The 16361-nt window shown below is 40.2% G+C and overlaps 1 protein-coding gene across 3 annotated transcripts in view; it reads right to left on the reverse strand.

Annotated features, from left to right (window-relative positions):
* Positions 1–16361, reverse strand: part of ano6 (anoctamin 6) — a 140607-nt gene that overhangs the window by 74086 nt on the left and 50160 nt on the right. The window contains exons 2-4 of one of the 3 annotated variants that reach the window (XM_043708688.1): positions 15905–15987; positions 14918–14965; positions 6119–6160 (exon numbers count right to left, since the gene is read on the reverse strand). In XM_043708688.1, the coding sequence (XP_043564623.1) occupies positions 6119–6160; positions 14918–14965; positions 15905–15987 (173 nt within the window). The remainder of the gene's footprint in view (positions 1–6118; positions 6161–14917; positions 14966–15904; positions 15988–16361) is intronic. The other 2 variants (XM_043708689.1, XM_043708690.1) reach the window with 2 other exon arrangements.

A 16361-nucleotide genomic window follows, 5' to 3' on the forward strand; every position in this document is an offset into this window, starting at 1 on the left:
TTGCCTGGTATGGAAGGTGCTAGCTATGAAGAGAGGTTGAGTAGGTTTGGGTTGTTTTCATTAGAAAAAAAGGAGATTGAGGGGGGACCTGATTGAGGTTTACAAAATCATGAAGGGTATAGACAGGGTGGATAGAGACAAGCTTTTTCCCAGGGTGAAGGATTCAATAACGAGAGGTCACGCTTTCAAGGTGAGAGGTGGAAAGTTTAAGGAGGATACACGTGGCAAGTACTTCACACAGAGGGTGGTGAGTGTTTGGAACACGTCGCCAGCAGAGGTCGTAGAGGCAGGCACGATAGATTAATTTAACATTCATCTGGACAGATGCATGAGTAGGTGGGGAGCAAAGGGATACAGATGCTTAGGAATTGACCGACAGATTTAAACAGTACATTTAGATCGGCTCAAGCTTGAAGGGCTGAAGGGCCTGTTCCTGGGCTGTAAATTTTCTTTGTTCTTTGTTCTAGAGGGCATAAGTTTAGGGTGAGGGGGGAAAATTTAAAAGGGACACAAGGGGCAACCTTTCACATAGGGGGTGGTGCGTCTATGGAATGAGCTGCCAGAGGAAGTGGTGGAAGCTGTTACAATTACAACATTTAACAGGCATCTGGGTGGGTATGTTAGTAGGAAGGGCTTAGAGGGATATGGGCCAATTGCTGGCAAATGGGACTAGATTAATTTAAGATATTTGGTTGGCATGGATGAGTTGAACTGAGGGATCTGTTTCCGTGCTGTGGACACAATGGATGCAGCAAAAGGGATGGGAAAGGAATTTAAAAGCTGAAACTAAAAAGATAAAATTGCTGTAAAGAACAAACAGCAAATGTTTTTCTTTTGTATATTTATCTAAAAAAGAAAACTTTACTGGATTCTGGTTGCAATCTCTCAAAGTCTGGGCCAATGCATGAAATTTTGCTGTTGCATGTAAGTTATTCACTGCCAACTGACTGAGCAGAAACTGCTGTTTTCCATAATGAACTGATTAGACTAACTCACAGACTTGATTAAATTGTCAAATTAGGAAACTGATTTCCTGCGTATGACGACTGCAGACAGCTCCCGATGAGAAAGGTATCACTGAAATACTATCATGTGGATGATCCACCCCAGGGACCCCCAGAGGGCCCCCATCATGGAGCAGTACTTGAAATATCATAACATTCATGGCTTATAGGTCAAGTACTGCAACATGGGATTCATGTAGATATTTCAGTGCAGACTCAATGAACTGAATGGCCTCTTCTGTGCTGTATAACCCTATAACATTCCATATGCCAGTCTTCAGCCAATCCAATTCACTCCGCATTAAATCTAAAACTGCCGATGACACTCGATAGAGCAAAGACTCTGCCCATAATCTAAGTTTCTTGGGAACATTAGCTCTGACAACATTCTGGCAATAATACTGCAAACCCGTGCTCGAGAACTTGCTGCTCCCCTCGCCAAGCTGTTCCAGTATAGCTACAACACTGGCACCTACCTGATAATGGAGAAAATTGCTCAGGTATGTCCTGTACACAAAAGCAGGACAAATCCAAACCAGACAATTACTGCTCCATTAGTCTACTCTCAATAGTCAACAGAACAATGGAAGGGAATGCTGGCAATGCCATCAAGCAGCACTGACTCAGCAATACCTCGCAGAGTTTTGCTTCCACCAGCTGCTGACTTCATTCCAGCCTTAGTCCAAATGAAGTGAGAAGAGCCAAGCTCCAGACATGAGCTGGGAGCAGCTGCCTTTGACATTAGGGCAGAATTTGACAGAGTATGGCAGAAAGGAGCCTTTGGAAACCTCTATCAATGGCAATCAGGGCAAAGACATTTCACTAGCTGAAGTGAGACCGAGCACAAAGCATAGTGGTGGTCATTAGACGTTAACCATCTGTTTCAGGACATCTCTGCAGGAGTTCCTCAGGGTTGCCCCCCCCTGGGCCTAACCATCTTCAGCTGTTTCATTAATAACCTTCGCCCCAAAACAAGGTCAGAAATGGGGACATTCACTAATGACTGCACAATGGTCAGCACTATTTGTGACTCTTCAATTGCTCAACCTGGAAATGCAGGTTAAGGCTCAAATAGGTCAAGTCCAGAGTTGATTGAGAACAAGAAAGACTCACTGGGTTTGTGTATTTAAGAGCTGCATTCATGAGAGGATCTGGTGGTGAAAGGGTAATATCCCCACCTCTGGATGAGATGGTCTGTGTTCGATTCCCACCTGCACTGGAAGTGTGTCATTACAGATCAATTCAAATATTCACAGAGGTCATGTGGTGCACTGGCTCCATTTCTGACTCGAAACCAGAATCTCTACATTCAAGCCCCACTTCAGGACTTGATGGCCAATTAAAGTTGACTATTAACTTATACATTCTGGGTTCTCACAGTGCAGTGGTAATGTTCCTCTTTCTCAGACAGAAGGCCTGGGTTCAAATCGAACCTCCTCCTGAGGTGCATCATAACATATCTGACCAGATTAATTAAAAGTATCTAAAATTAAAAATCAACCCAGAGTTTAGAAACCAAATGAGGTGTGTTCAAAGAGGCTGTTGTGGCACAGTGGTAGTGTCCATACCTTTGAGGTAGGAGGACCACCAGATTCAAATCCCACCTGCTCCAGAAGACAAACAAGGTACAGCTTTGGTTTCATCCCTACCAGGAAGGAGTAAAATTAGACATTTTTTTCAAAATAGAATGTAACAGACCTGGATACCAAAGTGGGATTGTACATTCTAACACAATTATAGACAGAATTTGCAAAAAGGATGGCTTGTTGGAAGCCATCAAGGCCGAGACAATATTTGAGAAACATAACAAGATGGGCATCAATCCATGGAAGAACATATCTGAGAGTTTGACAAGTTATATAAAAGGCCAAAGACATACAATGTGGATATTCTGGAGTCTGCATTGGCATTTAAATTACGATATTGTGCCGATATCTTACTCATGGATAGATGTTTGGCTTTTGACAGGTCTTCAATCTCGTAAGCAATGACTCACTTTTTGAAGAAATGATTGCTGATACAAAAATAAACTTTTAGGGAGGTAGTCCTTTCCAGCTAACATCAGAGAACATGTTGGGAGCTCTGCTCTGGCATGGAGAATGGAAGACTCCATGACTACAGACTCTCAGAGTCCAAGGAGGCTCTAGTCATGGCTACCAAATAAGAACTGAATGGCTGGAAGATGTTTTAAAAGGGATTGCATATTTAATACATTTTCAAATCAAACAAAAATGCATAATTGAGGCGGTAGAGAACAACAAAGGAGAAGAATGTATCCAAGGGGGTTAGTGGTTTTTTTAATTCACTGGTGGGACATATATGTTGCTGGCTGGGCCAGCATGTATTGCCTGTCCCTCGCTACCTTTGAGACGGTGATAGTAAAGCTGCCTTCTTGAACCATATGCTGTAGGTAGACCCATAAAGTTAATATATACTTCTAGTGTAAGTCCAAATATCTCTATGGCCAGAGGTGGCCGAAGTTAAGGAGTCAAGTACTGGAAGCACCTCATAAAAGTGGTTATTCTGAGGGTGAACATGAGGAGGATGAAGAGCAAGAAAATATTGTGTTACTGGTCAAAGGGCTTAAACCAGACCATGAGAATTTACAAAGATTTACCAAAACTGAGTCAAAAAGATGGGTTGGAAAATATTTCTGAAAGAGGACAAAAATAAAGTGGCAAGATAGCAGATGGTGAAAAACATCTTACCAATGGTGAAGAAAGTGGAGTGGAGATCATATAAAAGAACAGTGTCAATAAACGAAAAGGCACAGCAGATGATATTAGGATGAAAAAGATACAGCAACAAGGTATGGTAATGCCTAAATAGGTCTGAAGCTGAGGGGGAGGACTCTTCAATAAATCATGCTGAGGGACCAGAAGCCAGCGTTGGTGGGAATAATGGGCTGAACGCTGTGTGAGCCCTGATGTAATTGTGTTTTTCATAAATTGTGAGGCATTAGTGAATGTGGGAGATGCAAGGATTGCAAGGAAATCTAGTGCAAATAAATTCAGGAAAACAAAATTGGCATGGAAACGTGAATGAGGTGCAGATATTTTGGATACATCCAGGCATGCCTGACTTTTGCATAAAGGCAGGTGGCTGATCTTAATTGGTCGGGAGGCAATAATCAGTTTCCCAGTGGCAGATTCAAGTTTTGCAATTAAGGTTTCAAACTTTCAGGTATGTTCGGTAACCCATGTTGCATTTAGTAGCATACCATATATATTAACCAACAGCTCTGCCCTTTATAATTACATTTACTGGTGGTATCTTGCTAGCTAAAAACAGGAAACGTTCCCAAAGCCAAAATATCCAGATGAGACATGTACATGGCGATGCAGACTTCCTTGTCCAAGCTCTGGAAAGTACCAACTTCTCCAGTTCCTTCATTACCAGGATGCGTCTTTGCATCAATGCTCGGTGTTATATAAGCTGAGAAAAACATAACCACATGGGAACATACTCCCCCACAACCTCCCAAATACAGTCCCTCCTATTTTTATGCCTGCCTCCACACTAGTCTCAAAAGAAGAAACTTGCACCCATCCCATTTGGGGATTCAGTGGGCACCGAGATTTCAAATGACCTGTTGTCACATTTAAATTCTAGTTGATGGAGGAAGCAGCCTGCAGTTTATTCATCATCTCTGAGAATGGAAATGCATTGCACTACGAATGCAAGCTGTTGTATCCCTACTGAGCACCATTTTGTAATTACCACAGAGTAAATCATAATAAGGTACACGAAGCAGACATTCATCTCTTTCTCAAAGTGGCTTCTAGCTTCCTTACACATGTACTAACAAAGAGCAAAAACATTTTTCTTGCTACAGCAGTACAATTTCTGTTAAGTGGTAGTAGTTTGAATGGTCTTAGGGGAACAGCTATTTCTGTTCCAAATAATTAATTTACTCTTCGTGTTGACATCTACATTTGAATACATAAATGTCACTGGGAGGAAATTATGTCTTAAAGGTTGTTATATTACTTGCTCTGTTATACAGATCAATGATTGTAAGTCAGAATTATGACAGGGATCATTTTTAAATTAACAATGTACAGAGTGGACTGGTGTGCATTTAAACTGTGCTCTCCATTGACAAATTTTCAACATTTTCAGAGAGGTGTTGGCCGAGTGGTATCATCACTTTCAGCAAAAAATGTATTTTCTTTCAGTACATCATACGTTTGCAATGTTAGTGCAATATAACAAATAAAAGGGATGAGCCATTCAGGACTGAGATGAGGAAGAATTTCTTCACACAGAGGGTTGTGAACCTTTGGAATTCTCTCCCACAGGAAGCTGTTGGGGCCAGTTTGTTAGATATATTCAAGAGGGAGCTGGAGATGGCCATTGTGGCTGAAGGGATCAAGGGGTATGCACAGAAAGCAGGAATAGAATACTGAGATTGCATGATCACCCATGATCATATTGAATGATGGCGCTGGCTGGAAGGGCTGAATGGCCTACTGCTGCATCTATTTTCTATGTTTATTTACATATGCCTATATCAGCTTTGTGTATATTCAGTGGCCCGACCTCAGCAAAAAAGGATTTCATAGATTCACTATGCTCTGGGAGAAGAAATTCCTCCTCATTTCTGACTTAGAATCTCCTTCTTCTGAGACTATGCTCTCTGATCCTAGATTCTCGCACAAGAAAAGATAACTTTTGCGCATCTACCCTGTTAGTTCTAGAGGAATTGTCTATGTTTCATTCTTCTACATTCCAACAAGTACAGTCTCAGTGTATTTAATCTCTCCTCATAGTACAGAACCTCCATACCCAGTATCAGCCTGGTGTTACCTTCTCTGGACTGTCTCCAATGCCAGTACGTCTTTCCTTCGATAAGGAGCTCCAAACTGTTCACAGTTTTCCAGCTGGGTACTAACTACTGCCTTGTATAATTCTAGCAATAAGCACTTGCAGGCCTATGACTGGAACTTTACTTACCTGTGCCTTTCTCACAGATTAGTTAATTGGTTAAGTCACTCGAGATGATTACCAACTGAACCTCAACATTTACATTCCCTTTAAAAGGTAAAGCAAATGCCATCAAGCAAACAAAAATCACAAGTTAAAAGCCATTCTCTCAGCACTCAGCAGCATACCATGAATTTGCTCATGAATCCTGCACCATTCGCATTGAGTAGCTGTGGAATAGTTAGAAACAGATTAATAGAAAACATAGAAACAAACAGCATTTTATTCCATCTTTGAACAGAGGATTTTCATTCATAAAGTGCTTAATAACCAGCAACAAGTCAAAACTTGGATAAAATGTTCTAATTTTAAATAGGGTACCTCAGTTCTGGCTTGCAAGACACTAAATAAATCATTGCTACAACTGGTTTGCAGACCATTGATGAAATACATTTTTATACGTTAGAGATGATGCATTAGCTTTTAATATCAAAACATTTAGAAACACAAATTCAATCAGATTTTCAGTATTTACATGAAAGACACAGTCCATAGCTAAATGACTTTTACATTTTCTTCACATCTTTCAAGGATAGTAATTAAACCAATCAAAAACTCAAGAGTAATCAAACTGTGGTTTAGAAGAGACTGGTTAGTACTGATTACAAGTAATAGGATAAGGCCAGATATATCTGAGCTTCTTAATTCTACAGTGTCTATTGCAGTTTTATCTAAATTTTCTACAAATCTGCAATAGTGTACACTGCAACGTAGGCAGTCATTATTACTGTTTTTAAAGTGGTACTTTTAGCTTAGGTAAAGTAGCATAAACATGAATACTTGTTAACCCTGGGCAGTGCTCCGCATCTTACAATGACTCTTCTCCTCACTGCTCCATGAAGGTTGACAAATTATATCTGGCCTTATCTTAATGGGTATTTATGATTTGTGTGTTGTTAGCTCATGTGTAGTTTTTGACCACCTTGCCAATTTATTACCAGTGCTCCAAATCTCTGATATTGACATTAAACTTGCTGTTTAAATTAAAATTTAAAATAAAAGCACTTCAGAGTAGTCATCAGGTTGAATTGGTTTTGTGCGCGCCCATTTTGAGATTCTGGTGTTTGCACTGAATCAGACAAAAGTTTCCGTTTCCCTTACTTAACCTTGAATATCATGTGGGGAGGCAATGGCCTCAGGATACCAGCCCTAGACTATTAATTCAGAGATCTTGGTAATGATCTGAGGACCTAAGTTTGAATCACACCATTGCAGATGGCAGAATTTGATTCTGATAAAAATTTGGAATTAACAGTCTAATGATGACCATGAAACCATTGTTGATTGTTGGGAGAAACAAAAAAAAAATCTCTGGTGCCCTTTAGGGAAGGGAGCTGTACGTGACTCCAGACCAAAACAAGATGGCTGACACTTAACCGCTCCCATGGTAGTTAAGGATCAGCAATAAAATGTTGGCCTAGCCAGTGACGCCCACTCCTATGAATGAATAAAGAAAAAGCTAAAATGGTCTTCCGATCCATAATTATGCCACAATTTGTGGTTTATCAAATCCAAATTATTTTAATAAAGTGGCTTTCATAATAGAAGCTTACATTTTTAAAATAGCAGGGTCATGGATTGCATGACTTGAATTTACTTCGGAGGGTTTGAAGTTTTTATTTTACAAGATGTTCTTTATATTTGAGCTGTTATTTATATCCACATCTAGAGGCATAGTGTTATGTCATCCAGTGTCATGTGTTTGCAGAACTGCTTACAGTCAATTCCACATGTTGATTTGTTTCCTTATTTCTGCTCATTCTGGATACATACTGCAATTCTGATGCAGTATCACTGGTTGTTAACCATACTGTTGAGCACCACTGCACAAGAGATTGTAATCAGCACATGTGTGACGTGGACCAACACATCAAGAAATCTACTTTGCAAACATGTGGAAGGTCAAATTCTGTCTCGACTCATGAGCAATGAGAGGGTATGTTTGGATCTGTGAGAAAGCTCTCTTATCAGATCTGGTTCACAGTACCAATACAGAGAGCTAGTCACGTGTTTTTATTTAATTTTAAATCCTGCATGTCCTATAGTATAAAGATTTCAATTATCCTTCCTGAAATGTTTTAGTCAGTACTTAATGTCATCAAATGCTAGGGCTCTCTGTCCCTTTGCTTGACTGCAGCAGAGCATTTATTTATTTTTGACACGCCTAGTTCACTTGGATCTTATTTTCCATCCTGATGTGTGAGTTACATGTGGAAATGGGCTTCAGTTGAGCAAGTAGGGAGACACAGAAAAGTCATGCCGGCAAATGATTAACAAGTTGCCTCAGCAGAAGAATACACTTCTGTTTTAATGGGCTCGATTTTAAAAGGAGTGGCAATCTCTTGCAAATTGATTCTGACCAGGGCTCTTTCAGAAATGTGGAGTGCAACTTCCGTGCTGTGAATTCTCTCGCGGTGCAGAGCTGTCAGAGGAAGGCAAACCACATTCTCTTTTCACAGCAGTCAGCTGCTGTATCTTCCAAAACCACAGACACTTTGACAGCTGCTGTCAAATGGCAAGTACATAACTGTGAGGTTACAGTGCCAGGTAAACAGGATGCAAGTACCATGGGGTAGATGCCTGATGGGTAGGTGTCAGGATGGGCAGATGCAGGAAGATCCAGAGCTGGAAAACAAAGGGGCTGAGTCCCAGGGGAAGTGGAGACAGATTGGGTCCTGACCAGGGGAAGAGAATGGGAGTGTGCCCCAGGAGTATATGGGGGAGGCAGATCCAGGGAGGAAGCGGATCCAGAGAGGAGTCAGGTCCGAGGGAGTGACAGTAAGTCAGGAAGGTAGTGCAGACAAGTTTTGAGCAGAAGAAGAGGTGTGCGGGTCCTGGGGGTGTGAGATAAGTATTCTGTGGGAAGGTGTATTTGGGGTTACTGAGATAAGTACAGGTACACTTGAATAGTTACTCAGGAGTTAGACAACATATTTAACTAATTATGAGGAAGTATATATTTAATTTCATTTGAACTCTGAATTCTCAGACTTAAATGGAGTATTTTGAAGGATTCTAGGCATAGAATTGATCACAGGAATCTTCAATTTCCCAGGTAATGCTTTTGAAGTCTGCAGGATCTCTGTGTACCAGCGCTGATCAGTGGTGTGCCACAAGGATTGGTGCTGAGTCCACTGCGTTTTGTTATTTATGGAAATTATTTGGATGTGAACAAAGGAGGTATGTTTAGTAAGTTTGCAGATGACACCAAAATTGGCAGCATAGCGGACAGCAAAGGAGGTTATCTCAAAGTACAATGGGACATTGATCAATTGGGCTGATGGGCCAAGGAATGGCAGATGGAATTTAATTTAAATCAATGCATTTTGATAAAGCAGATCAGGGCAGGACTTGTACACTTAACAATAAAGTCCTGGGGAGTGTTGCCAAACAAAGAGACCTTGGAGTGCAGTTTTTAGTTCTTGAAAGTGGAGTTGCAGGTAGACAGGGTAGTGAAGGTGGTGTTTGGTATGCTAGCCTTTATTGGTCAGTACATTGAGTATAGGAGTTGGGAGGTCATGTAACTGTAAAGGACATTGGCTAGGCCACTTTTGGAATACTGCATTCAATTCTGGTCTCCCTGCTACAGGAAAGATATTGTGAAATTTGATAGGGCTCAGAAAATATTTCCAAGGATATTGCTAGAGTTGGAGGGTTTGGGCTATAAAGGGAGACTGAATAAGCTGGGGCTATGTTTCCTGGAGCATTGGAGACTGAAGGATTACCTTCATGGAAGTTTATAAAATCATGAGGTGCATGGATAAGTTGAAAAGCCAGGATAGAGAGTCCAAAAATAGAGGGTATAGGTGAAGGGCGAGAATTTAAAAGGGACCTGAGGGGCAACATTTTCACGCAGAGGGTGGTGCGTGTATGCAATGAGCTGCCAGAGGAATGGTAGAAGCTGGTACAATTACAACATTTAAAAGGCATCTGGATGGGTACGTGAATAGGAAGGGTTTAGAGGGATATGGACCAAATGCTGGCAAAAGGGACTTGATTAGTTTAGTTACCACGGACATGTTGGTCCGAAGGGTCTGTTTCCGTGCTGTACAACTCTATGACTCCTTCAGGTCCATCCCCACTGGAATAATGACCGCTTGGCCGCTGGAAACAAGTGGGACTCCTGCACAGTTGGTGGGGTGTTGTACAGATCTCACATCAACCACTTCCCAGAGGCCCTGCTCACTGATCCATGTAGCTGGATGCCAGCACATTTCTCTTTTTTGGTTCTTCATGTAAAGTGATCTGTTTTGAACATGGGTGTGTTCAGTTACACCCTCCCTCTGAGGCACTGGCCAATGGCAAACTGGGAGGAGGAGGAGAAGGGAGCGATGAAATGCAGACCCTTCTGTCTCTACCTAGACCAGACACAGCTAAATTAATAGTGGGAAGGGAGAAAACACTGAGCCCAAAAATGACTGGAAAGGTACCATAATTAAGTGCATCAGCTAGCATTAACTCCCAAATCACCAAGCTACAGTATTCAGAACATTAAGAACTGACTACCTTGCCACTTTTCAAATCTTACCCTAACCTACTGCTCTGTCTGAGAGGGTCAGCAGCAACTCAGTAAATACATTTTTTCAGTTTAGCTCACTTAAATAAGATGATGTTAAGTGCCCATCAGACAGTGTAAAAACCTGCTTATTTTCTGCCTTGATGGCATTCGTCTAATACTGAAATATGCCTGCCTTGACATCTAATGGTGCTGCAATCTTTTGTTCTGAAAGATCAGACAATATATGAGAAGAACAACACAGTGTGGTATTATTTTTGTAACTTGGACAGACACTGGACAATAACGTCAATAAAAAAAAACACCCCTGAGATAAAAGGAGAAAGAATGAAGAGTGTAACTACCACACACAAGGAGGAGGATCCGTTATAGTGGCAGGAAGACAAGTGAGCTAATGTTTTATTGAAGCTCTGCAGCTCAATGTGAGAAACATGTTCCAGCTGCTGGGGCTTTGGGTGGATCCTCCCTTTAAGATAAGGCCTTACTGAGTATTTTCACCCATTCTCAGTAGTTAAGACTTTGGCTCAAAAGACATCCATCGTCTTTCCAGATGAGAGGATGACTAGTGATGACAATGTAATTTATTTTTAAAATAGAATTTGATCGGCAAGGCCCTCTTCATCATAATATTTTCATTAAGGAAGGCAGGTGTCACAATTATTGCTTGTCATTTTAAAAATAAATTCAGAATAATTATTTTGTTAGCATTCTGGACACAAATGATTCAGTCACAGCCCCACAACACAAAATTGCTGGTGAGAGATTTTCAGGTGATTGTGCAAATGACATTTCCTTACTCAGATTTCATTCTTTTTCCCATTCCTGTGATATTCTAAGTCTTCTACATTGAACCAGGTTTCATTTTAAACAAAATCACATTGGCAGAATTTCAGCAAGTGTTATAAATTCTCTCAAAAGAAGATCTTGTCTTAGGAATAAGATACCTATAACTTTGTATCACTCTGTGTGCACGTTATTACATTAAGCTGCTGTTACATTGTTGATGGCCTAAAGACTTCTGGCAAAATGGTACATTCCACAGTAAATTGGTGAAGTGGTCATGTCCTACATACAATTTAGAAGATGAATGATTCTTACATAATAATTTGCATGCATTTTGTTGATTTTCATTTCTAACAGGTTCAGCCCATTACCATTTCACAATTTCCTCGGTACGTTACCAGGTGCTGAAGCACAACAGTTGCTAAGCAAATCAAGACTGCACTTTAAAGTGTCCCCTGTGGCATAGTTATACACGTCTTTAACATATTTAAAATTCTTTCAGTCTAATATTAAATTAAACTTCATTAACACATCAGAGCTCTGTGCTGGTTTCCATTTCCTTTTGAAACAGGCCTATAATGTTTTCTAAATAAGTTCATTTCCAATATTTTCGATGTTTATTTCAGATTTCCAGCATCCACAGCAAAACATTAATGTCATTGTCCCATAGGGGTGCTCTTTCATTATGAACAGAGATGGCGGGTGGTGGTTTAACCCAAGAGTCACTATATCTCAAGGGGAGAGGCTGAGATGAAGATTCCTTCATGGTAACCCTCAGACAGTGCGGGAATTAACCCACACTGTTGATGTCACTTTGTTTAGATTTTGTCAATGTTGGAAGGCTCATTTTGTGAAATGCCAGATTAATGAATTTTCATACTTTAGGAAAGGATCTGGTAAATATTTTTTAGATGCGCAAGAACAGGTGCATGTTAGAATTTTGATAACTGAACGTGGTGTAACTGGAAACATCTGGTGTATGCAAAATATCAAACATTTGAATCTGTTGCTCAAGAATCACAAGTCATGGAAATTTAGTCAAAAGGTTTAATTAACATTGTCAAACTGCCAATTATATGATTCTGATCTATCTTGCAATATTATTTTTAAATAGAAGTGGGTTGTTATAAAATTAAGGGGGAGGGGTGGAATTACTGAAGGACTCAGACCTCTGATGAAGTGCAAACAGACTGCACAAACAATGACTTCATCAGTTGTTGATATTCCTTCACATATTCTGGAGATAACAATGCGTGAATTTTTGAGTTACAGAGGATGTATATTGTACACTCCTGCGGAATTACTCATCAATGTCACAAAGCAGAATAAATGCTGCAGTTGGATGAGAAACTCTGAGAAACGGAACTAGACCATTGTGGGTTTATTTGCACATTTGGGATGGACCAGTTACGGTTTCGTCATGTCCCGCCCATTTAATCAAGGACAAATTACAACGGAAAAAAATGTACTTCTGTTGCTGCTCAACCGATATCCCTCTGCACTGCACCATATTGTAACTGAAATAAAAGCAAAATCCTGCAGATGCTGGAAATCTGAAGTAAAATCAGAAAACGCTGGAGAAGCTCAGGAGTCTGGAGATAATAACAGGGTTGACATTTTGAGTCTGATATAATTCTTCTTCAGAAATGAAAGGAGCTGGAAAATGTGGTTTTTATGTTGTTGACAAAGGGGGAGAAGAAGTGTGTGGAATAGATGGCAAGGTGCCTAAAGAAAAGGCAAAGGGAATGCTAATATGGAGTAATAGAGATGTAAAATAGGTGTAATTTTTTTTAATTTGGAAAATAAACTATTTACAAGAATGTTAAAAACCAGTTAATATCATGTTGAACTGCTGCAATAATAAATATACTTTAAATCTTTTTACGTTCCCTCCTCTATTTAGCCAACTAAAGGTAGTGAGTCATCGTGATGTATAGCTACAATGCCAGGAGTACAGTGATGATGCCTCACTGTTTGTCACATGTAAGCCTACAGTGTAACTTTCAATGGGTTAGTTTATAATGGGATCACAATAACTGAATTAATTCTTGTACCAAGTTCAATCCTATGTTTGGTTCCTGTCGACAGAAATTGGTCCTCAGGTCAAGCCACTGCCATTCATCTCTCTCTGATGAAAAAGCAGTCCCTTGGTCCGGTGGGACCATGATGAATTTACTTTTACAGAACAGCACATCCTGTTGGAATGACTGGATAGCAAATTAGGAGAGAAATCACTTACTGCTCCACTTCATGATCAGATGCCCTCTCTCCCCACTCAATTAAGACTGGTTGACTTAGCCAGGCCAGCAACTGAACCTGTAGCGTGTCAACAAATAATTTTCAAATATTTTCATGAAATATTATATTTTCTTATTTCTGAAATTCAGTAGCTTATCTTGGATGCCGAATTTGCAATAATGAAATGGTGTCAATTAATTGTGCTCACAGCCCAGTGGCTCAATGGTTAGCCCTGCTGCTTCACAGCATCAGGGATTTAGGTTCGATTCCAGCCTTGGGCGACTGTCTGTGTGAAGTTTACACATTCTCCCCGTGTCTGCGTCCTGTGCAGGTTAGGTAAATTGGTCATGCCAAATTGCCCATAGTGTTCGGGAAATGTGTAGGTTAGGTGCATTAGTCAGGGGTGCATATAGGATAGTAGGGGAATGGATCTGGGTGGATTACTCTTTGAAGGGTCAGTGTGGACTTGTTGGGCCGAAGGGCCTGGGTCCACACTGTAGGAATTCTATGATCACAGCAGTTTATTATCATAAAGTTAATAAACATATTTGAAATACTGTTTATGTTTGGGTTGAAGATTTCACCAAATAAATAATGACAGAGAAATCTTCCCTCTCACCTGGTGGTCAGGCTGATCCTGATCCAGGATATTTTCCTGGGGTGAACAAATGGTCGAGGGTGGGAGAAAGTGAGGTCTGCGGACGCTGGAGATCAGAGTCAAGAGTGTGACACTGGAAAAGCACAGCAGGTCAGGCAGCATCCGAGCAGCAGGTGAGTCAAAGGTAGAGGGTGATTAAGTCTGCTACTCTGTCTTCAATTATTTTACTCAAATTCTTCAGAATGCGGAATTGTTGCTGGGAACAATAGTTTTGTTTCTGGGTACAACATCTGAAATTAGCAATCAGAAATCATATCTCATGGAAACCGATAAAATGTTCATGGATCTAGGCAGGGTAAATACAAGATGTCCCAATGACCAGGGAGTCTATATTAGAAGCCACAGTCTCAGGATATGGGGAGGCCATTTAGGACTGAAATGAGGAGAAATTTCTTCACCTGGAAAGTGATGGAGCTGTGGAATTCTCTGCCCCAGAAAGTGGTTAAGGCCAAAACCTTGGATGTTTTCAAGAAGGAATTAGATACAGTTCTCAGGGCTAAAGGGATCTAGGAATATGAGGAGAGAGCAAGAACAGGATACTGAGTTGAATGATCAGCAATGATTGTTTTGAATTCAGAGGGGATTCTCAGTAAGCACAGTGCTTGCTGTTGTTTGGCAACTGCTTTGTGCACCAGAATATATGGATTTATCTTGTAATCTACTGTACAACCAAGGACACCATTCCCCAGATACTTTCACCTTATGATTAATATGCATGTTGTACCATCTTACCCCAGACATTGGACCAAATAAGTAAGTTGCCTCTTTTCTATATGGACCCTGTTAATGGTATCGGAATGGTTACATGGATTAATCAATTACATCAAAACGTTATTAAAAACATAATTATGCATTATTTATTAAAGAGTACTGTTCGTATTCTGCTGATTCATGTAGATTCTTGTCTTACATAGATTCTATAAAACACCCTTACAATCGTCTATGGTTAAGTTTAAGATTAATATTGTTCTAAGTCTGTAAAGGATTCCCAAGAGTGAAAAAGAAGTATCTTTTTCTTTGCAGGTGATATTCATAAGTAGCCATCGAAGAGTCTTTAAATACTGCAGAAGTTTTAAAAAAACAAGTTTTAAACTGCTGCTCTGGGAGGGAAATACGCCATTTCTTTAGCATTGTACAGTTTTTAACGATTCACATTTGTGCTTATCTTCTCAAGTCCATGGGTGTTGGAAGCCTGCCAAGGCTAGGAGATGACATTAGTACCTATCCTTCGAGAAGTAGAAGTGGGAAGTAGAAAATTACGTACAGGATGTTCACATCATCCTTTTTACCCAGATCCAGTAGCATCCATCTACAGTTAGTCCCTGCAATAGATGCAGAGTGGAACTTCTTTGGGTTGAAAAATAAAAGAAGTTAAGTTACAATCTGCGCTGATATTACATCCTGTGATAAAATGAAAACAGATCTGCTTGCTATTATGCAGGGTTACACTGGTTTCTTTCTGAGGTTTTCCATTTATCAGTTAAGGACTGATGTTGGGGAGCTCCTCATATTTACCAGGAGCACATACTGAAACACAATTTTAAAAAGAAGCAATCAAAACCAGAATGATTAAGATACCTGCACATTATTTTAAAATGTACAGTTTTGTTAAATGTACCAGTGCTACTCTTCATGTAAATCTTCAATAAAACACTGGAGTCGAATATAAGGGCTTGATCAGTCATCTTCACTTTACTAGCAGACTCTGAGCTTACTTACCAACTCAGTTGGCAGATGCTCTTGCTCTCCTGGTATTGTTCCATAGTTGGGGATGTAGGATTGTTCAAAAAGCTCCTCATCTCCTAATGAATAAAACACAGGCAACATATTAATGAAGTACTCAATTCTACTGATAGTTAGTCTACCTTACCATGCTGGGAATCAACAAAATTTCATAATTATTCAACGTATGCAGTCACTTAGGGATAAGAAGTATTTGAAACTACAAGCTCATGTATAATCGATACAAATAATGGTGTGAACAATGTTCAGTAAGCTTCAAACTGTCCGGAAGGAGAGATCACGTCCAGAGTGAAACAAGCCTGAGGGAGTACACAGTTCAGGGAATTTGGTGCACAAGGGAAGAGGTGCTTTTTGCTTACATTTTTTGGCTCAAAGTTTTTTTTAAAGCCCAGAATCAGGGACCTAGCCCAAAAGAATGACATTGCAGGTAAAT

Source organism: Chiloscyllium plagiosum, chromosome 19 (genome assembly GCF_004010195.1).
Source record: "Chiloscyllium plagiosum isolate BGI_BamShark_2017 chromosome 19, ASM401019v2, whole genome shotgun sequence".
NCBI classification, from domain to species: Eukaryota; Metazoa; Chordata; class Chondrichthyes; order Orectolobiformes; family Hemiscylliidae; genus Chiloscyllium; species Chiloscyllium plagiosum.